General features: G+C 40.2%; 1 protein-coding gene across 10 annotated transcripts in view; it reads left to right on the plus strand.

Moving 5' to 3' along the window:
- Positions 1 to 17,297, plus strand: part of LOC132119466 (neurofascin-like) — a 98,391-nt gene that overhangs the window by 39,308 nt on the left and 41,786 nt on the right. For 8 of the 10 annotated variants that reach the window (XM_059529467.1, XM_059529469.1, XM_059529472.1 and 5 more), the window contains 7 exons: positions 216 to 389; positions 2,947 to 2,964; positions 11,326 to 11,431; positions 12,350 to 12,540; positions 13,692 to 13,814; positions 14,766 to 14,936; positions 15,272 to 15,319. In XM_059529467.1, coding sequence (XP_059385450.1) covers positions 296 to 389; positions 2,947 to 2,964; positions 11,326 to 11,431; positions 12,350 to 12,540; positions 13,692 to 13,814; positions 14,766 to 14,936; positions 15,272 to 15,319 — 751 coding nt within the window. In that variant the 5' untranslated portion in view covers positions 216 to 295. The remainder of the gene's footprint in view (positions 1 to 215; positions 390 to 2,946; positions 2,965 to 11,325; positions 11,432 to 12,349; positions 12,541 to 13,691; positions 13,815 to 14,765; positions 14,937 to 15,271; positions 15,320 to 17,297) is intronic. The other 2 variants (XM_059529475.1, XM_059529470.1) reach the window with 2 other exon arrangements.

The following is a 17,297-nucleotide window of genomic DNA, read 5'->3' on the forward strand; positions in this document are numbered from 1 at the left end:
CCAGCTTAAAACCTCCATGCATGCACAGCCCATGCCTGCAGTACTCGTGAACACAGCAAGCACATACACATTCAAAATGGTGTATTTTAGCATTTAGTCAAAATATGAATAAATAGGACTCTATGAGGAGTCCTTTTTGGAAGGTCAGTGGCACCTCCTAAATGTCACAGTAATGTGGAGTGTGTTCCTTAATAAGCCTTTTTTTCTTTTCACAGGTTATACAGCACAACTGTAAGCGTGCAAGTAAATCAGTAGGGAGCTGGGACGGGAGGGGTCAGCCAGTCGGAGGAGAGAGATGTGGACGCAGGAGCGGTGGGCGGCACTAGCAGTGTTGTCAATAATCTTGCTGCTGTCAAAGGTGGTGGCTCCAATCGAAGTTCCACTGGACCGTAAGTCATCAATGAAATCATACATTGTAATAGAATTCAAATATCAAAGTAAATTTATATATGTGTGTGTATATATATGTGTGTGTGTGTGTGTGTGTGTGTGTGTGTGTGTGTGTGTGTGTGTGTGTGTGTGTGTGTGTGTTTATATGTATAAAATAAAAAAATATAAAAATTTCAATTGTTTATTTTAATTTCATATTTATATTTTCATTCGTGTTGAAAGGAAAAGGTATTTTTATAGTGTACACAAGGGAACAGAGAATCAAAATCCCATCACAAGTCACACACTATCAAGCACACATATTCAGACCTTCACAGTGCACATAAACATATGTGCAACAACAACATAAACGATATACTGTACTCTGCACTAATTTGTGTTTTTGATGAGGCTTTCAAACTACTCTTTGAGAAAGTAATGGGGTTACTGTTCTGCCTTCATGCATTAAATAATAGGTGTGATATCAATATCACATCTATTATTTAAGGCATAATCAACGTTTGCCATTGAATATACATTTTTAAACAAGCTGTCATAAACAGACCAAAGTAATATTATGGGGCATATTTTCAGCACCATCCTAAATTATAATAGCGCCTCTCAACTGCTTTTGTTTCAGGATCTAGATTTTAGGACATCAGAGCTGTGCCAAAATAATTGGTTGCACAAAATATAATCACAGTGGTTTCGTGATCTCTCAATTCCACCTTAGACCAATTAGTCAGCTAAGCAAATCTGAAAATCCCTAGTTCTGCACATTCCTACCATCTTGCTATAAGCTATGCTCTATGGTCTTACTATTTATACAATGTAATAAATGTGGCAATTCAATTGTATCTGAACTGCTTCTTAAACAAAGAAACCAATAAATCCACTATCTCTTCAGTTGTCTAAATTTATTTGTTTTTCTTCAGTTTCCTTCTAATAATAGCCATCCAGGTTTGGCTTAAAATCTTATGAAAAATGATTTGAAAGCTCATACAGAGGGAGACAGCCCAGCGGCGCTCAGTGCTCACCAGCTTCAACAACAGAGAGAGATTCAGCCTGACCAAGGGTTGTCAGCACCTCCCCAGCTCCCCTTCTCCGCCTGTATTCCCAAGGCGCCATCATTCGCTTTTCCTTTTTCTTTTTCCCTTATTCTCACATTCCGTCTCTTGCATCATCTCTCCCTCATCTTTCTCCAGCTTTCACTACAGACCTGTCTGTGTGAACCTCTATTGATCTGTGTAGACAGAGAAGATTGGAGCACTGATCCTGACCCTGAGCACTCCATAATACCCTTCTGACCTCTTGACCTCAAGACCCGCAAGGGCTACTGGGAAATGACAAGCATCTGATCACACAATTAATGACTGTCTTGCGTCTTCTTTTGTAAGCTTATACTCCATATTACAAAAGCATTTTAAAGGCCAAGGACCATTGTTTGTCTAGAGAGACAGAGCAGTTATATACTTTTTTTTATACGTATAGTATGAAATACATACACTACCATCCATACGTTTGGGGTGGATAAGATTATTTAATGCTTTTGAAAGGAGTCTCTTATGCTCACAAAGGCTATATATATATATAATAATATAAACAAATGTCATCATGTACGGACAATAATCGTCAGAAGACTTAAAGATTTAAAAGATGAATTGAACTTGAGATGCAACTCTTAGCATCTCTCCCTTATCTCCCTCATGATCCTTCACTCCCAATACCCCCCCCCCCCCCAATGTGATTTCTATTGACGAGGGTTGTCATCGCCTCCTAGCTGACCTTACACATGCGCTCACACACACAAACTCATATGTTGCTCATGACGTCCCATTCCCCCGTGACCTTGCATATGTGCTATGATTGATGTCAGATGATGAGTGGCACAGAGACAGAGATGCACCTCTTGTTATGGAAAGCACAACAGACACATGGATGCTTTCTGGTACTATAAACTGATGAAGGTCATATTCCTTTAATTAGCGTAACACAATCGCAACAGCAATTTTTGAATCTTCTGAGAACATACATCACATTGATTGTGGTTATTATCGAATGTGAGAACCCCCCCGCAAGGCCTGTCACTTTAACAGACTGACAAAGAGAGACAGTCGAAGATTAAATATGCTGCCATATGGGAAGACAAATGCACCGATTATGATTTGCTAATGTGACAGTGATGTATTTTTGATTCGATGTGCTTTTTTCGGTCTTAAAATAATTTCCCCTCTCTCTGTTCTTTTATTTGCAATTTTCTCTCCACTTCATTCATCTGGTGGCCCATTAACAGGTAGGTTTATTTCTTTGGTTGCTATTTTTGGTGGTATTATGTTGAAGTAGACATAGCATTGTATGTATAATAACTGTAGCAATCATATTTTGTGGTTTGGCAGCCATTAAGTAAAATAAATATTTTTTTCTTCTCTTATAACAGTAGTTTAGTAGCAATTTTAATACATTAACGTAAATGTTTTTAATGTTGCCGTCACTATAGCCATGTTTCCTCACTCTCTGTTAACTCTTCACACAATTAAACTGTTTTTCTCTCCATCCGCCCTTCCTTGGAACTAACAGCAAAGATCCAGGAAGAGCGTAAGTGCTTCATTAACACGGATTAACTTGTTCATTAAATCAGCCGCTGGTTTTAATACAGCTTACAACAAAACGTATCACATCGGAAAGCTAAAGAACAGACTTATTACTGAATTGCTGTTGGACATTGCCCAATCTCTTTTTAGAAGTAGAGCCAGCACAGGCTAGAAAAAAAAAAAACTATTGAAAAGTCTCAAGAGAGCTTACATAAGTTCACTGTGCTACTCTAGATAAATTATAAAGCCTATCACTTATTAAAGCTGATTAATATTCTAATGTAAGCCCAAGAGCATGTCTTTTTGGCAGGGCATGTATTTGAAGGCAAGGATTACTTCAAAGATTCAGGGGTTTGTTAGCCGTGCCAGAACACCCACAGTTCAGAGCCAGCTAGAAGTAGAGTAGAGCAGTCAGGAATCTTGTGACTAATCGTGTATCAAGTTCAGTGAGTATAATACAGTGAACACAGAGGCTAATAGCTAAAATTTAGTGGAATGTAATAGAGTGCAAAAGCGCCCATCCACGTTTTATAAAAATGCCTTTGATTCTGCAAGTGTTTTCCATAGAGATTTTAAAAAAGGCTTTAAGAGTTAAGAGCCATAACCCAAACCAAGTGAATCACAGCATTGATTTATAATAATAAAAAAGTATTTGAAAATCAGCCAAAAAGTACTTAATGGTTTTGAATAGAGTAAGCACCATCCCATGAAGCATTAGGAATAATAATTTGTTGAGAAATTTAAAATGGATGATTTAAAGATGTTGATTATGGATATAGAAACGCTTCCATTGTAAAACAAACCCCTAACAGGAGCAGCCGGAGGAGAGAGAGACATTGTGTATATAGAAACAATATATTTTATGTTTATGACAAAATATGCATATACAGAATGTACAAAAATGTAAAACTGACATTCGCGGTGCATCATGGGAATTTGGGAATTTCGTGATTTGCTTGTCACAGTTATCTGACTGGTGGAACTATTTCTACAGAATAATGGGTAATGTCGTTTTTCATCTGAAATCCCACTGTTAAATATGATCATTAAAAATATATATATATATTAAAAATAATGCTGGGCCAAAGCACATACCAGCAATTAACACCTTGTAGTGCACAGTAAAAGTAAAACCTTTTTTTTTTTAAGGTTCATAAGTAGTTGTGAAAAATTAGTTCCCCTATGGAGAAAATGATTGGTATCTTTACTTTACTATTTTACTTCCACAACTTGACTTCCACAACTCGTTCATTGACTAAATGTATATAATATAATGGATAGTCTTAGTTCTGGAAGCTTTTTGCTTCCTGCTAAATTATACGCAATAGTAGCAATATAGAGCTTTACTGTGTTCACTGAATGTTGTCTGTAGCTACATCATACAATCTCTCATACATTTTTGCAAAATCCATAATGAATATATACAACCCGAATTCCAGAAAAGTTGGGACGTTTTTTTAATTTTAATAAAATGAAAACTAAAGGAATTTCAAATCACATGAGACGTCTCGGGTTACTTGACTGTAACCCTGTTCCCTGAAAAAGCGGGAACGAGATGCTGCGCTCAATAGCGCTAATGAGAACATTCTTTGTTCGACCGGTTGTGAAGCACGTGTGTCAAACACGCCAAGAATTGGCTTACATAACCTCGGCAGGTGACGTCACTGATAATGTGCACCTGCAGGTTATAAATAGACGTGAAACGGAAACATCCTCAGGTTACCCCTTTGTCTGAAGAGACGTCCGGACACGTCGACAGTGTGGCATTGAGGCGCAGCATCTCGTTCCCGCTTTTTCAGGGAACAGGGTTACAGTCAAGTAACCCGAGACGTTCCCTTTCAAAAGCTACTCTCGATGCTGCGCTCAATAGCGCTAATGGGAACGAGAATACCAACGCCGCCACACTGTAAGTGTCTGGACCCCCAAGGCTGTGTAGTATGTGTGCACAAACATCGAAGAGGTCTCAGACATGACTCTGGGATGTGGACTCAAGGGCATGGGAGCCCGGAGTAGCATCGACATCCAAACTATAGAATCTGACAAATGTCTGCGGAAAGGACCAACCTGCCGCATCACACACTTGCTGCAAGGGCGCACCTCTTGCTCAAGCCATTGAAGATGCAACCCAACTGGTTGAATGGGCACTAACTCCTAGAGGCGAAGTTTGACCACGCGCCTCGTAGGCTAGGGCAATAGCAACCCTCACCCAATGTGAAACTGTTTGGCTGGTGGCAGCCGCACCCCTGACTGCGGCCCCCACGGCATATGAAAAGCTGCTCTGACTTACGCCACTGGCTAGTGCGGTGGAAGTAAATCTGAAGAGCACATACTGGACACAGTAAGTGAAGTCTCTTCTGCTCCGGTGTTGTAAATGGCGGAGGACAGAAGACTTTGGAAATTAGTAGGATGGACATCCAAACTATAGAACCTGACAAATGTGTGCGGAGAGGACCAACCTGCCGCATCACACACTTGAGCAGGAACATCCCTCACCCAATGTGAAACTGTTTGCCTGGAGGCAGCCCCCCCGCCCCGGTTGCGGCCCCCATGGCATATGAAACGTTGCTCTGACTTATGCCACTGGCTAGTGCGGTGGACGTAAGTCTGAAGAGCACGTACTGGACACAGTAAGTGAAGTCTTTGCTGCTCCGGTGTCGTGAATGGCGGAGGACAGAAAGCTTCGAGAATGACCGGATGTATGGTCGAGAAAGGAACTTTTGGAAGATAGTTAGGGTGAGGATGCAAAATAGCTTTGACTCACCTAGGGGCAAAATCGGAACAGGATGGCAGGACTGACAAAGCCTGTAAATCCCGAATTCTCCTTAGAGATGTAACGCCCATAAGAAAAACAATCTTTAGAGTCAGAAGCCTGGCAGGCGCTGATTCTAATGGTTCGAATGGGGGGCCAGCCAACCCTTCGAGCACTATGGCTAAATCCCATGAAGGGACCGTAGCTCTAGTGGGTGGCCTCAACCGCTTAGCCCCACGAATGAAGTGGGCGACTAGAGGGTGCTTTCCAACAGAAACCCCATCAATCAGAATGTGGCAAGCCGAAATAGCGGCCACATAGGTTCTGAGAGTACTAGAGCCTGTGCCTGAGGACAATTTCTCTTGCAGAAATTCCAGTACTGAAACAATTTGGCAGTGAGCTGGGTCTGCATGGTGTGTCATGCACCAGCCCTCAAAAACACTCCATATGAGGGCATAAGTTCTTTTAGTGGAGGGAGTCCTAGCACTTAGAATAGTCTCTATTACTGTGGCTGGAAGGCCAGCATCTGTGGTTGGTCCCCTCAGGGGCCAGACGTGAAGGTTCCAGAGCTCAGGCCGGGGATGAAATACTGTCCCCTGTGCCTGAGAGAGAAGATCTCTCCTGACTGGAATCGCCCAAGGCGAGCCATCGAGGAGGGATATTAGATCTGGGAACCAAACTCCGGTCGGCCAACGGGACGCTATCAGTAAGAGGCGAGACCCCTGTCGACGGACCTTGGCCAGGACTCCCGGGAGCAGAGCAATCGGAGAAAAGGCGTAAAGACGCAGTCTTGGCCACGCATGGGCCATAGCGTCCAGACCCAGGGGAGCTGGATGAGTCAAAGAGATGTAGAGGGGACATTGTGCCATCTCCTGTGAAGCACAGAGGTCCACTTCTGCTACTTGAATCTTTCCCAGATTTGACTACTTAGGGGTGGAGTTTCCATTTCCCGTGTTTCACAGCTTGTCTGGACAGCAAGTCTACTCCCACATTCATATGCCCAGGAATGTAAATCGCCCTGAGGGACAGGAACTTGTCCTGTGCCCAAAGCAGAACCTGGTGCGCTAACTCATTCGAGCGGCGCGACTGCAGTCTGCTCTGGCGATTCATTTAAGAGTCTACAGATGTGTTGTCCACCCGCACTAGGACATGGTAGCCTCTCAACTGCTGGAGGAAGTATTTCAGGGCCAGAAATACAGTCTTCATTTCGAGGCAATTGATGTGCCAATTCGAGAAGATGACCTCTCCAGATCCCTTGGGCTGGACAGCCAACTAAGGCCGCTCCACAGCCCATGAGGGAAGCGTCTGTCATTAGCATCTTGCGATGACAACACGGACCTAGAGTGGGACCCAAAGTCAGAGACCGGGGTCTGAACCACATAGATAGGGTACGAAGCCCCTGGCGCGTAACCCTTAATTGCCACAGGGGATTGGCCCTTGGATGAAATCCCCTGGCTCTGAGCCACAACTGAAACGGTCTCATGTGCAGGAGGCCCAAAGGTATTACCGTGGATGCAGCTGCCATGAGACCTAAAACCTTCTGAAAGTGATGAACAGTGACTTTCTGGCCTAGCTTGATGTTCTTTAGGGTGTTTAGAATGGATTTGATGCATGCAGGAGACAGCTGTGCCTGCATTATGATCAAATCCCATACCACACCCAAATACGTTGTCCTCTGAGCCGGAGAGAGAACGCTTTTCTTGCCGTTGAGTCTCAACCCCAGAGATTCGAGATGAGCTAGGACGACATGCTGATGTCGAAGCGCAAGCCCTTGAGACTGGGTCAGATTCAGCCAGTCGTTTATATACATTTTAAATGTGGATGCCCTGGAGTCGTAGAGGAGCCAGAGCTGCATCCATGAATTTCGTATAAGTGCGGGATAACAAAGCTAGGCCGAATGGAAGAACCTGAGACTGGTAAGCTTTGCCCCCGAAAGCGAACCTCAGGAACCTCCTAAGTTGTGGCAATATTTCAAAATGAAAATACACGTCCATAGATCTGTGATTGGACGCAGCCCCCCGTCTTTCTTGGGAATCAAGAAATACAGACTGTAGTAGCCTGACTCTCTGTCTGGCAGGGGAACACATTCTATGGCCCCTTTGACCAGCAGAGTCTGTGATTCCTGTGTCAACAGATATGCAAGTGCCGGTTTCACAGAGGTGGAGACCACGCTGTTGAAACGCAGAAGACGATGTGCAAACTGAATCCCGTAGCCCTTCACTCCAGTTCTTTTGACTCATGGGGAGATATTTGGCAGTAGCTTCCACGCTGCCAGCTTCTCCAAAAAGAGCACTTAATTGTGACACTTTGTTTGTTGGGGGGGGGGTGTCCTGAAACGTGGCAGGAAGCAACAGAGCATGTATCATTTTACTGGAGGCCACTGCCCCCCGAAACACCGGTGGTGGCGGAGGTTGTTCAGTGATCCCCTAAGGGTGCCAGGGAGGAGCCTTATACTTCTGATAGAATTTTCCAGGGCCCTCCCTGAGGGGACACACCCTTTGTCCTGGGCACAGCTTAAGGCCCTTGCTTTGGTCGTAATGACTGTACTTTAGTCCAGCTCCATCTGCGGCTGCCAAGTGCTACAAGCTGCTCCCCAGTCTTATGAGGGGGCGCACAACTCGCCACACTCTCTGTGAACCTCCTACCCCAGAGGAGCTGGATCGAGTCGGGACTGTTTATTTATTTATTTCTTGACAGCCCCGACACTTGAGCACAGTGAGTGAGAAACATATTAAAGGTCTCCTCCTGGCACTCAGACTTATTTCTTTATTTATTTTAATCAGCCTGATACGCCTGCAGAACCTATGGTGTGCAGGGCAGTACTAGTCTGACCCACAGCATGAAATGTGTTCCATCCAAGTGCAGATGCTGCTGCAGTACGTGGCTTGGCAGGAAACAATTGCTGTCCTTTCATATATATATATATTTTATATATATATTTTTCATCATCATAACCATCACCATTTTCATCATCATTTATTTATATTTTTATTTAAATGATGTTGCTCCAATAGGGGAGAGATAGCAGCTAGCGTCTCTCTCACCTTTGAAATCATAATATACAAAATCTAATTTTAAGGCTTTAATCTGGTCACTGCACGAGTCACTACCTAGTAACTCCTCATGTCCTTATAATCGCGAGAGGAGCGCTAGGAGAGAGCACTCTCAATGTCCATTTCAACAGAAGCAAGAGCTACAGCAGCCTCTGCCCAATCCGAAGAAGTGCTTGGGCACGCTTCGGAGGTGGGCGCGAGAACCGTCTGATCCTCCAGATCGGAGCGCGATCTTAATGAGTGGGAAGCAGCTCGTTCCTCGTGAGAGCAAAGAGCGTAGCGCGGATAGGAAGTGAACCGCGGTGCTTACAACTGCCACTCTAGAACGCAAAAGCAGCCTTTTTTTTTTTTTTTTTAACAATAAACATGCGATTTCTCTTCAGAGATCGGCCATGGAGAGCGAGGCACACATCTCATATGGAATCTGCAAGAATAGTTAGAACTTTCTTTCTCCCTTTTTTCTTTTTATAACTCTCAAAATACTTTCTTTTAAACTAATACTTTCATCAGCGTGACACACACACACACAATGCGGTCTCTGAAGACAAAGAAACCTGAGGATGTTTCCGTTTCACGTCTATTTATAACCTGCAGGTGCACGTTATCAGTGACGTCACCTGCCGAGGTTATGTAAGCCAATTCTTGGCGTGTTTGACACACGTGCTTCACAACCGGTCGAACAAAGAATGTTCTCATTAGCGCTATTGAGCGCAGCATCGAGAGTAGCTTTTGAAAGGGAACAATATTTTATTCACAATAGAACATAGATAACGTAGCAAATGTTTAAACTGAGAAATTTTACACTTTTATCCACTTAATTAGCTCATTTAAAATTTAATGCCTGCTACAGGTCTCAAAAAAGTTGGCACGGGGGCAACAAATGGCTAAAAAAGCAAGCAGTTTTGAAAAGATTCAGCTGGGAGAACATCTAGTGATTAATTAAGTTAATTGATATCAGGTCTGTAACATGATTAGCTATAAAAGCTTTGTCTTAGAGAAGCAGAGTCTCTCAGAAGTAAAGATGGGCAGAGGCTCTCCAATCTGTGAAAGACTGCGTAAAAAAATTGTGGAAAACTTTAAAAACAATGTTCCTCAACGTCAAATTGCAAAGGCTTTGCAAATCTCATCATCTACAGTGCATAACATCATCAAAAGATTCAGAGAAACTGGAGAAATCTCTGTGCGTAAGGGACAAGGCCGGAGACCTTTATTGGATGCCCGTGGTCTTCGGGCTCTCAGACGACACTGCATCACTCATCGGCATGATTGTGTCAATGACATTACTAAATGGGCCCAGGAATACTTTCAGAAACCACTGTCGGTAAACACAATCCGCCGTGCCATCAGCAGATGCCAACTAAAGCTCTATCATGCAAAAAGGAAGCCATATGTGAACATGGTCCAGAAGCGCCGTCGTGTCCTGTGGGCCAAGGCTCATTTAAAATGGACTATTTCAAAGTTGAATAGTGTTTTATGGTCAGACGAGTCCAAATTTGACATTCTTGTTGGAAATCACGGACGCCGTGTCCTCCGGGCTAAAGAGGAGGGAGACCTTCCAGCATGTTATCAGCGTTCAGTTCAAAAGCCAGCATCTGTGATGGTATGGGGGTGCATAAGTGCATACGGTATGGGCAGCTTGCATGTTTTGGAAGGCTCTGTGAATGCTGAAAGGTATATAAAGGTTTTAGAGCAACATATGCTTCCCTCCAAACAACGTCTATTTCAGGGAAGGCCTTGTTTATTTCAGCAGGACAATGCAAAACCACATACTGCAGCTATAACAACAGCATGGCTTCGTCGTAGAAGAGTCCGGGTGCTAACCTGGCCTGTCTGCAGTCCAGATCTTTCACCTATAGAGAACATTTGGCGCATCATTAAACGAAAAATACGTCAAAGACGACCACGAACTCTTCAGCAGCTGGAAATCTATATAAGGCAAGAATGGGACCAAATTCCAACAGCAAAACTCCAGCAACTCATAGCCTCAATGCCCAGACGTCTTCAAACTGTTTTGAAAAGAAAAGGAGATGCTACACCATGGTAAACATGCCCCGTCCCAACTATTTTGAGACCTGTAGCAGAAATCAAAATTGAAATGAGCTCATTTTGTGCATAAAATTGTAAACTTTCTCAGTTTAAACATTTGCTATGTTATCTATGTTCTATTGTGAATAAAATATTGGCTCATGTGATTTGAAAGTCTTTTAGTTTTCATTTTATTAAAATTAAAAAAACGTCCCAACTTTTCCGGAATTCGGGTTGTACATTTCTTAGCATTTTTTGCATTTATTTTGGGGGAAATTGGTTTAAACATCAGTAAAATTATAAATGGCTACAGTAACAAACCTATTGCTAGCTGCTAACATAGTCGAATTACCCTCTATATTTAGTAAACTAGCACACAGGGGGCAAAGAATTTATACTTGTATGTATGTAATTAACAAAGAATGAATGATTTATGATGTCTTTTATTTTGAATGTTACCATGCGAAATGCAGTGCTTGCATGTAGCATTGCGTTAAGTGCTCTTTCTCAGTGACTCTCTTTGTCCCTCCCTCCACAGTGAAACAGCCCCCCACCATTGTGAAGCAGTCACTAAAGGACTACATTGTGGACCCCAGAGATAACATCATCATTGAATGCGAGGCCAAGGGGAAACCAGTGCCAACGTGAGAATGGATGAAACCTTTTTCTTTGTGCCGTCTCGTCCTTTTTGTCATCTCTCGCCACTTTTACATTTCCAGTTTGTCAGCAACCTCTTACTGTATACATCCACTTTCACATTACTTCTCTGTCTCTCATTCTTTCTCCTGTTGCTCTCTAATTAAACCTGATGTCCATTAGCCTCGGCTTGACAAAGACCAGCACATTTTTTGTGAGAGTGACACCCAGTGCCTCAACCTGACAGTGGCACTACCAGCTTTTTCAGATATGCAGGGGCGCTCATTCTGGCTCCGGTCCCTTGTGCTTGTTTGTGAAAAGCAGGCCTGACCAGCTCAACACAGTGTGGCCATTCAGAGGGAATGTTTTTGTTTGGTGGTCTGTTGGGCTTTACAAAACCTTCCACTCGGGCCAGTCCGCAAAACCATTGTGGTCTAATAATACACTTAGTTTACTGTTCACGCTCACAGAATATTCAGTTGGTTAGTAGATGGCATCCAGTCAACTCCAAGCACGCAATCCTACAAGTCGCAATCAGGCAGAAGTAGTGACAGATCTTTTATTTAAATTCTGACATAGACCCAAATTAATTGGATTATTGAAAAAAAAGTTATTTCTATCTGAATTCAAGCTTTCAAGGGGTTGTATGAAAAAGGGCAAGTTCATGAGGATAAAATGATCCACATATGTCACCAGAGAGAAGTCTGTCATTACACCAGAAGATTGAATGTCAAAATGCTTTTTAAACAATGAATCATATAAACTGATGAATTGTTCAGAATAAGATAAATTAAATGCATGTACAGTAGAAAGTAGATTTCATGGATTTAGGAAAAAAGTCCATCTGTGTGTGTGAATCCACTTATTAAAATGGACCTATTACATAATCAAGTTGGCTCACGTCGTGTTTGTAACTGTTTGTGCAGATTTCAGTGGCGGCGGAATGGGAAGTTCTTTAACGTTGGGAAGGACCCGCGGGTGATCATGCGGAGTCGTTCCGGAACACTGGAGATCAGAAGCAGCGGGAAATCTGAAGATTATGAAGGAGAGTACCAGTGCTTCGCTACCAATAAATTTGGCACGGCGATTTCCAACAAAATCCTACTACGAGTGTCAAGTGAGGGCTGGTTTACTCTCATGTCAAAACACAACATGTACATAATGCAAAATGTTAATTCTTTAACATCATGTTGTTATGTTACCTATACTGTATGTAATGTTTCTCATATGACTTTCTTTCTTCTGTGGAACACAAAAAGATAAGATTTTGACATCAAAACAGACAACAATATCATAAAAGTAGTTAATGTGACTTACGCTACAGTATATTTGAAGTCTTTTGAAGTCATTTGATAGTACAAAGGTGTTTTAGTGCCACATAAAAAAAAAAATTAAATAATAAAGTCACAATATTTGGAAAATAAAGTCAAAATTATGAGAATATAATCATAGCATTGATTAAAGAAAGATTTAATTTGTAATATTTTGATGATAATGTAAAAATGACCAAAACAAGGTTGTAGCAATACAGGAATAAAGTCTTTGCAAAATGTAATATTTTGAGAATAAAGTTAATATTTTTGATTAAAGACTTTTGACTCACTTAAACTTCACTCTAGTAATCTTAATTTTAAATAGTGGCACTAAAATGCTGTCAGGCTGAAATTTAAAGAGATAGTTGACCCTAAAATGAAATAATGTCATAATTTAGTCATTGTCATGGTGTTTCAAACCCATATAACTTTCATTATTCCATGCAACACAAAAGAAGATTTTGTCACCAAAAACGACAAAAAAAGTATCTGTAAAGTTTTGATATTACTTGTGCTATATTTTAAGTAGGAACAGACTGATAATCTTCCTCTCAACTGTACAGAAGGTCTCATATTTGTTCTGTTTCATCATTTTTTTAATTGTTAAAAAAACATATGACTAATGTCTGATATTGAAAATGGCATCATTTGATTTTTCAGTCTGAAATTTTGGTTTGTTCCTCATACAGAACGATTGTATGGTTTTATAAAACTTATGTAGTGTCATATGGACTAAATTTATGATACATTTATGGAGCTTTTTTATAGTTAAGGTTCCAAAAAAAGAAAAGGAGGAAGAAAGTCGTACATGTTTGGAACAAAGTCGTACATGTTTGAGTGACTTATCCCTTTAAAAATACCATGCATACAGAATGCATAATAAAAACAGCATTTTCTCTCATAGATTGAGTTGTGTTATCTTCCCTAATCTGGTAAACTTGTCTCCATTGCTCAGAGTCTCCACTTTGGCCGAAGGAGGTTTTGCAGCCTGTGGTTGTGCGTGAGGGGGAACCACTTGTCCTGCCCTGCAACCCTCCTCCTGGTCTCCCACCTCCTGAAACCTTCTGGATGGACAGCTGTGAGTGTTGCCCATTACTTCCTACAATTGATTGTGTCTCATTTCTTAACCTTAACCCTCCTCTCCATCACTTTGGCATTCAGTCATCACCTTCATGCTCTCTTTTACCTCTTCCTCTTATCTCCCTCTCACTTCCCCTTACTTTGGGTGTCTCTCAGTCTTGCGGTCTGTGTCCTCTGCACAGCAGTGTCCGTTACTGCATTAGTGCTGACCTAGTGCATGTGTGCGAATCTGCACTACCTGGCATAAAGCTGAGAGAGCAGGAACAAGCATGGCACTGAGATATTTCAACAGACTCAGAATCACGCAGCGTAGACACACGCTACAAAGCACTGATCACACATCTTGACTGTATTTGTCATTAGTAAAGCCACAAACGGCTCTTTTGAAATTTGACAGTGATAATGAGAAGGCATAGATTATGAATCTTAAAGGGGAAGTCATTTCTAGCTTGAATTCCCACTACTTTCATGGTATGTACACATTTCGATGAAAAACTTCCTTGAACACTCCTTTCCATGTCCATTGGTTAAACAGACTTTTCTATGTTGTATTTGATTAAAGATCTCTTATATTTCTAATACATTGCATATCCCTTTATTTTAATATTGAAAAAAAAACTCACTTCACCTTTGAAATACTGTCTTACTGCTTTGCATATGATATTAATATCCATTTTTAGTCATGTGATCATGACACTTTAGTCCAAAAAGCAAGAGACATCATATTTAAATCCAGACTTAATGCATTGCATCTCGTTTTCATCTCACACTCTTCCACACTGCTCTTTTCCTTGAGTGACACATTTACTGATCCTTGTGGTGTTTCAGGCCTGAAGATGATAATCATGCTTCATCATGAGCATCATTTCTTCTGTTGCCTGTCGGCTATTGCATGTCAAATTAAGTTGAACAAATGAGTCTAGATTGTCTTCTCTTTTTTCCCCCACAGTCATTATGTCCATACAACAGGACAAGAGGGTGTCGATGGGCTTGAACGGTGACTTATTTTTCTCCAATGTTGTGGCCAAAGATGCCACCACTGACTACAGCTGCACCGCTCGCTTCGAGTTCACACACACCATTCAGCAGAAGAACCCCTACACCCTTAAAGTGATAACAAGTGAGTGGTTATTTCTTCAGGATCACTTGTTATCTTTAATTTGATGTAACTGATATGTTGCTGTGCTTGTAAGCTAGATGTGAATATCATGGTCCATCTAGTGGTGAGGAGGTAGTATTGCAGTCTGTCAGTGGACATTTATCTGAGATAGTTATCTTTTTGCATTTGTTATAGTTTTTCATTTGGAGACTGTTCATTGATTACTATCACAGTTTCAGTAAGAGTTTTGAAGGACTGTCCATTTTCCATTTTGATCCAGAATTGTTTGTTTTTCGTAGTGAATTAAATTTTTTTTCTGTATTTGTATGTTGATTAAACTGCAACTTTATTCCCAGAGGAACCTTATAATGACACGTTTCTCAACTCCACTGATCTGTTTGGTGGTGAGTTCCACACACAGCTAGCCTGTTGTCTGTATGCTTCTGTAAACCAACACTAACTGAATTAGCGCTGCTGTTTCTAACCACATACAGCGGAGGAAATGCGGAGATAGTGTGTCTGTTGTAAAATATATAATACAAACAAAGATATTCCACATAGTATAGACTGTAGAACATACCACTCAGTGCTTAGGTTTCTTACAGGGATTTTTTAATACATGATTCTATGCAGTTTTGGGGACAGCAACATGGTTTGAAGGAAAATTATTCACTTTTCAGATGAAATTGCTTTAATTATCCTAATCACATTGCTTAAATGGAGATATGGAAATGGAGTCAAGGAGATTAGTCAAGAGGTACTCATTAATATTTCATTAACTTTATTCCAAATTTTAGCAATGATAACCATGTGCAAATCCTCACATATGTATCCAAGGAAATGGCCTAAGGCTGGAAAAGAAAATATGAAGAAAATGGGTAAAATTTAAACATTGTCACAAACAAGCCTGGATCATATATTTAACCAAGAAATAAAAAAATAAAAAAACGTGTACACACACACACACACACACACACACACACACATACACACACACACACACACACACAATATATATAAATGTTATATATACATATATATATATATATATAATAATATATTAATTAATATATTAATAATAATAAAATTAAATATATATACAACATATATATATAAATGTTTTTATAGGATGTTTGTCATTGTATTATGATCAGAATTTTATTTTATTTTCTATTTTATTTTTCTTTACCATGATGTATAAATACTATTTATACTATACTATACTATACTATACTATACTATACTATAATTATGTAAATATTGAATGTTATTATTTAAATTCTATATCTTAATCTTTCAATTTCTTGAATGAATGTAAACAAAAATCTAGCAAATAATTACAAATAAATAAATTAAATTTAATTTAATTATATAATCGGTGTATATAACACACACACACAAACACATATATACATACAGATAGATAGATAGACTGATTGATTGATTTTGGGGTTAAATATGAACCAGGGATGTTCTTGATGGCTTTTTGAGATACACCCAAATATCCATATATGACAATATTGTCAGGATCAGACAACATAAGTTTGTCTCTTAAAGACATTCGTATAGTTTCCAGTAGGGCATTTTGGAGTTGCACTGACAGGGAACTGGCACTGCTGTGACCACAGACACACGTGACATTGGTGTGAAACATGTGTTCTTGGCAGCTTCATAGTCAGATCTACCAGATGTTGTCCTCCCACTTAATGTCACCAACAAAGGCTGTTGTCACTCCCTCTCCTAGAGCACTGCTGGCAATGCTAATAACTGAGAGCTAATCTTACTACTAGATAAACTTTACAATAGGGACTAATACTGCCCTGCTCATCAAGTCTTCCTCATTGAGAAGATTGTCTGTCTTCACATAACCAGGATTTAATGTCTAAACATCTGTCTGTCATCACAGTTATACGATTCTTCTTTCACGCTTTTATAAACAACATAAATTTTACAGAAACAATTGGTTAAAAACATTTGAGGTCACTAATATTTTTTTAAAGAACTAATTATTTTGTTCACTAAGGATGCATCAAATGTGAGAATAAAGACATTTATTAATTCATGGTTGGGGTTGCAAAATATTTCTATTCCAAATAAAATTTGGATCTATTCCACAAAAATATTACGCTGCACAACTGTTTTACCATTGACAATAAAATAAATTTCTTGAGCATCAAATCAAAATTTTGACATCACAGGAATAAGTAAAAAAATTATATTTTAAAATAGAAATCCGTTATTTGAAATTCTAGCAATATTTAAAAACTGGTTATATATAAAATGTAACCAGTTTTGTAACTTTCATACTTAATATCTCTTACCACTGGTAATGTGAATTTTTTAGATTTCACAAATGAATTATTTACTTTAGAGAGTAAGAAA

This window comes from Carassius carassius, chromosome 38 (genome assembly GCF_963082965.1).
Source record: "Carassius carassius chromosome 38, fCarCar2.1, whole genome shotgun sequence".
In the NCBI taxonomy this organism is placed as follows: Eukaryota; Metazoa; Chordata; class Actinopteri; order Cypriniformes; family Cyprinidae; genus Carassius; species Carassius carassius.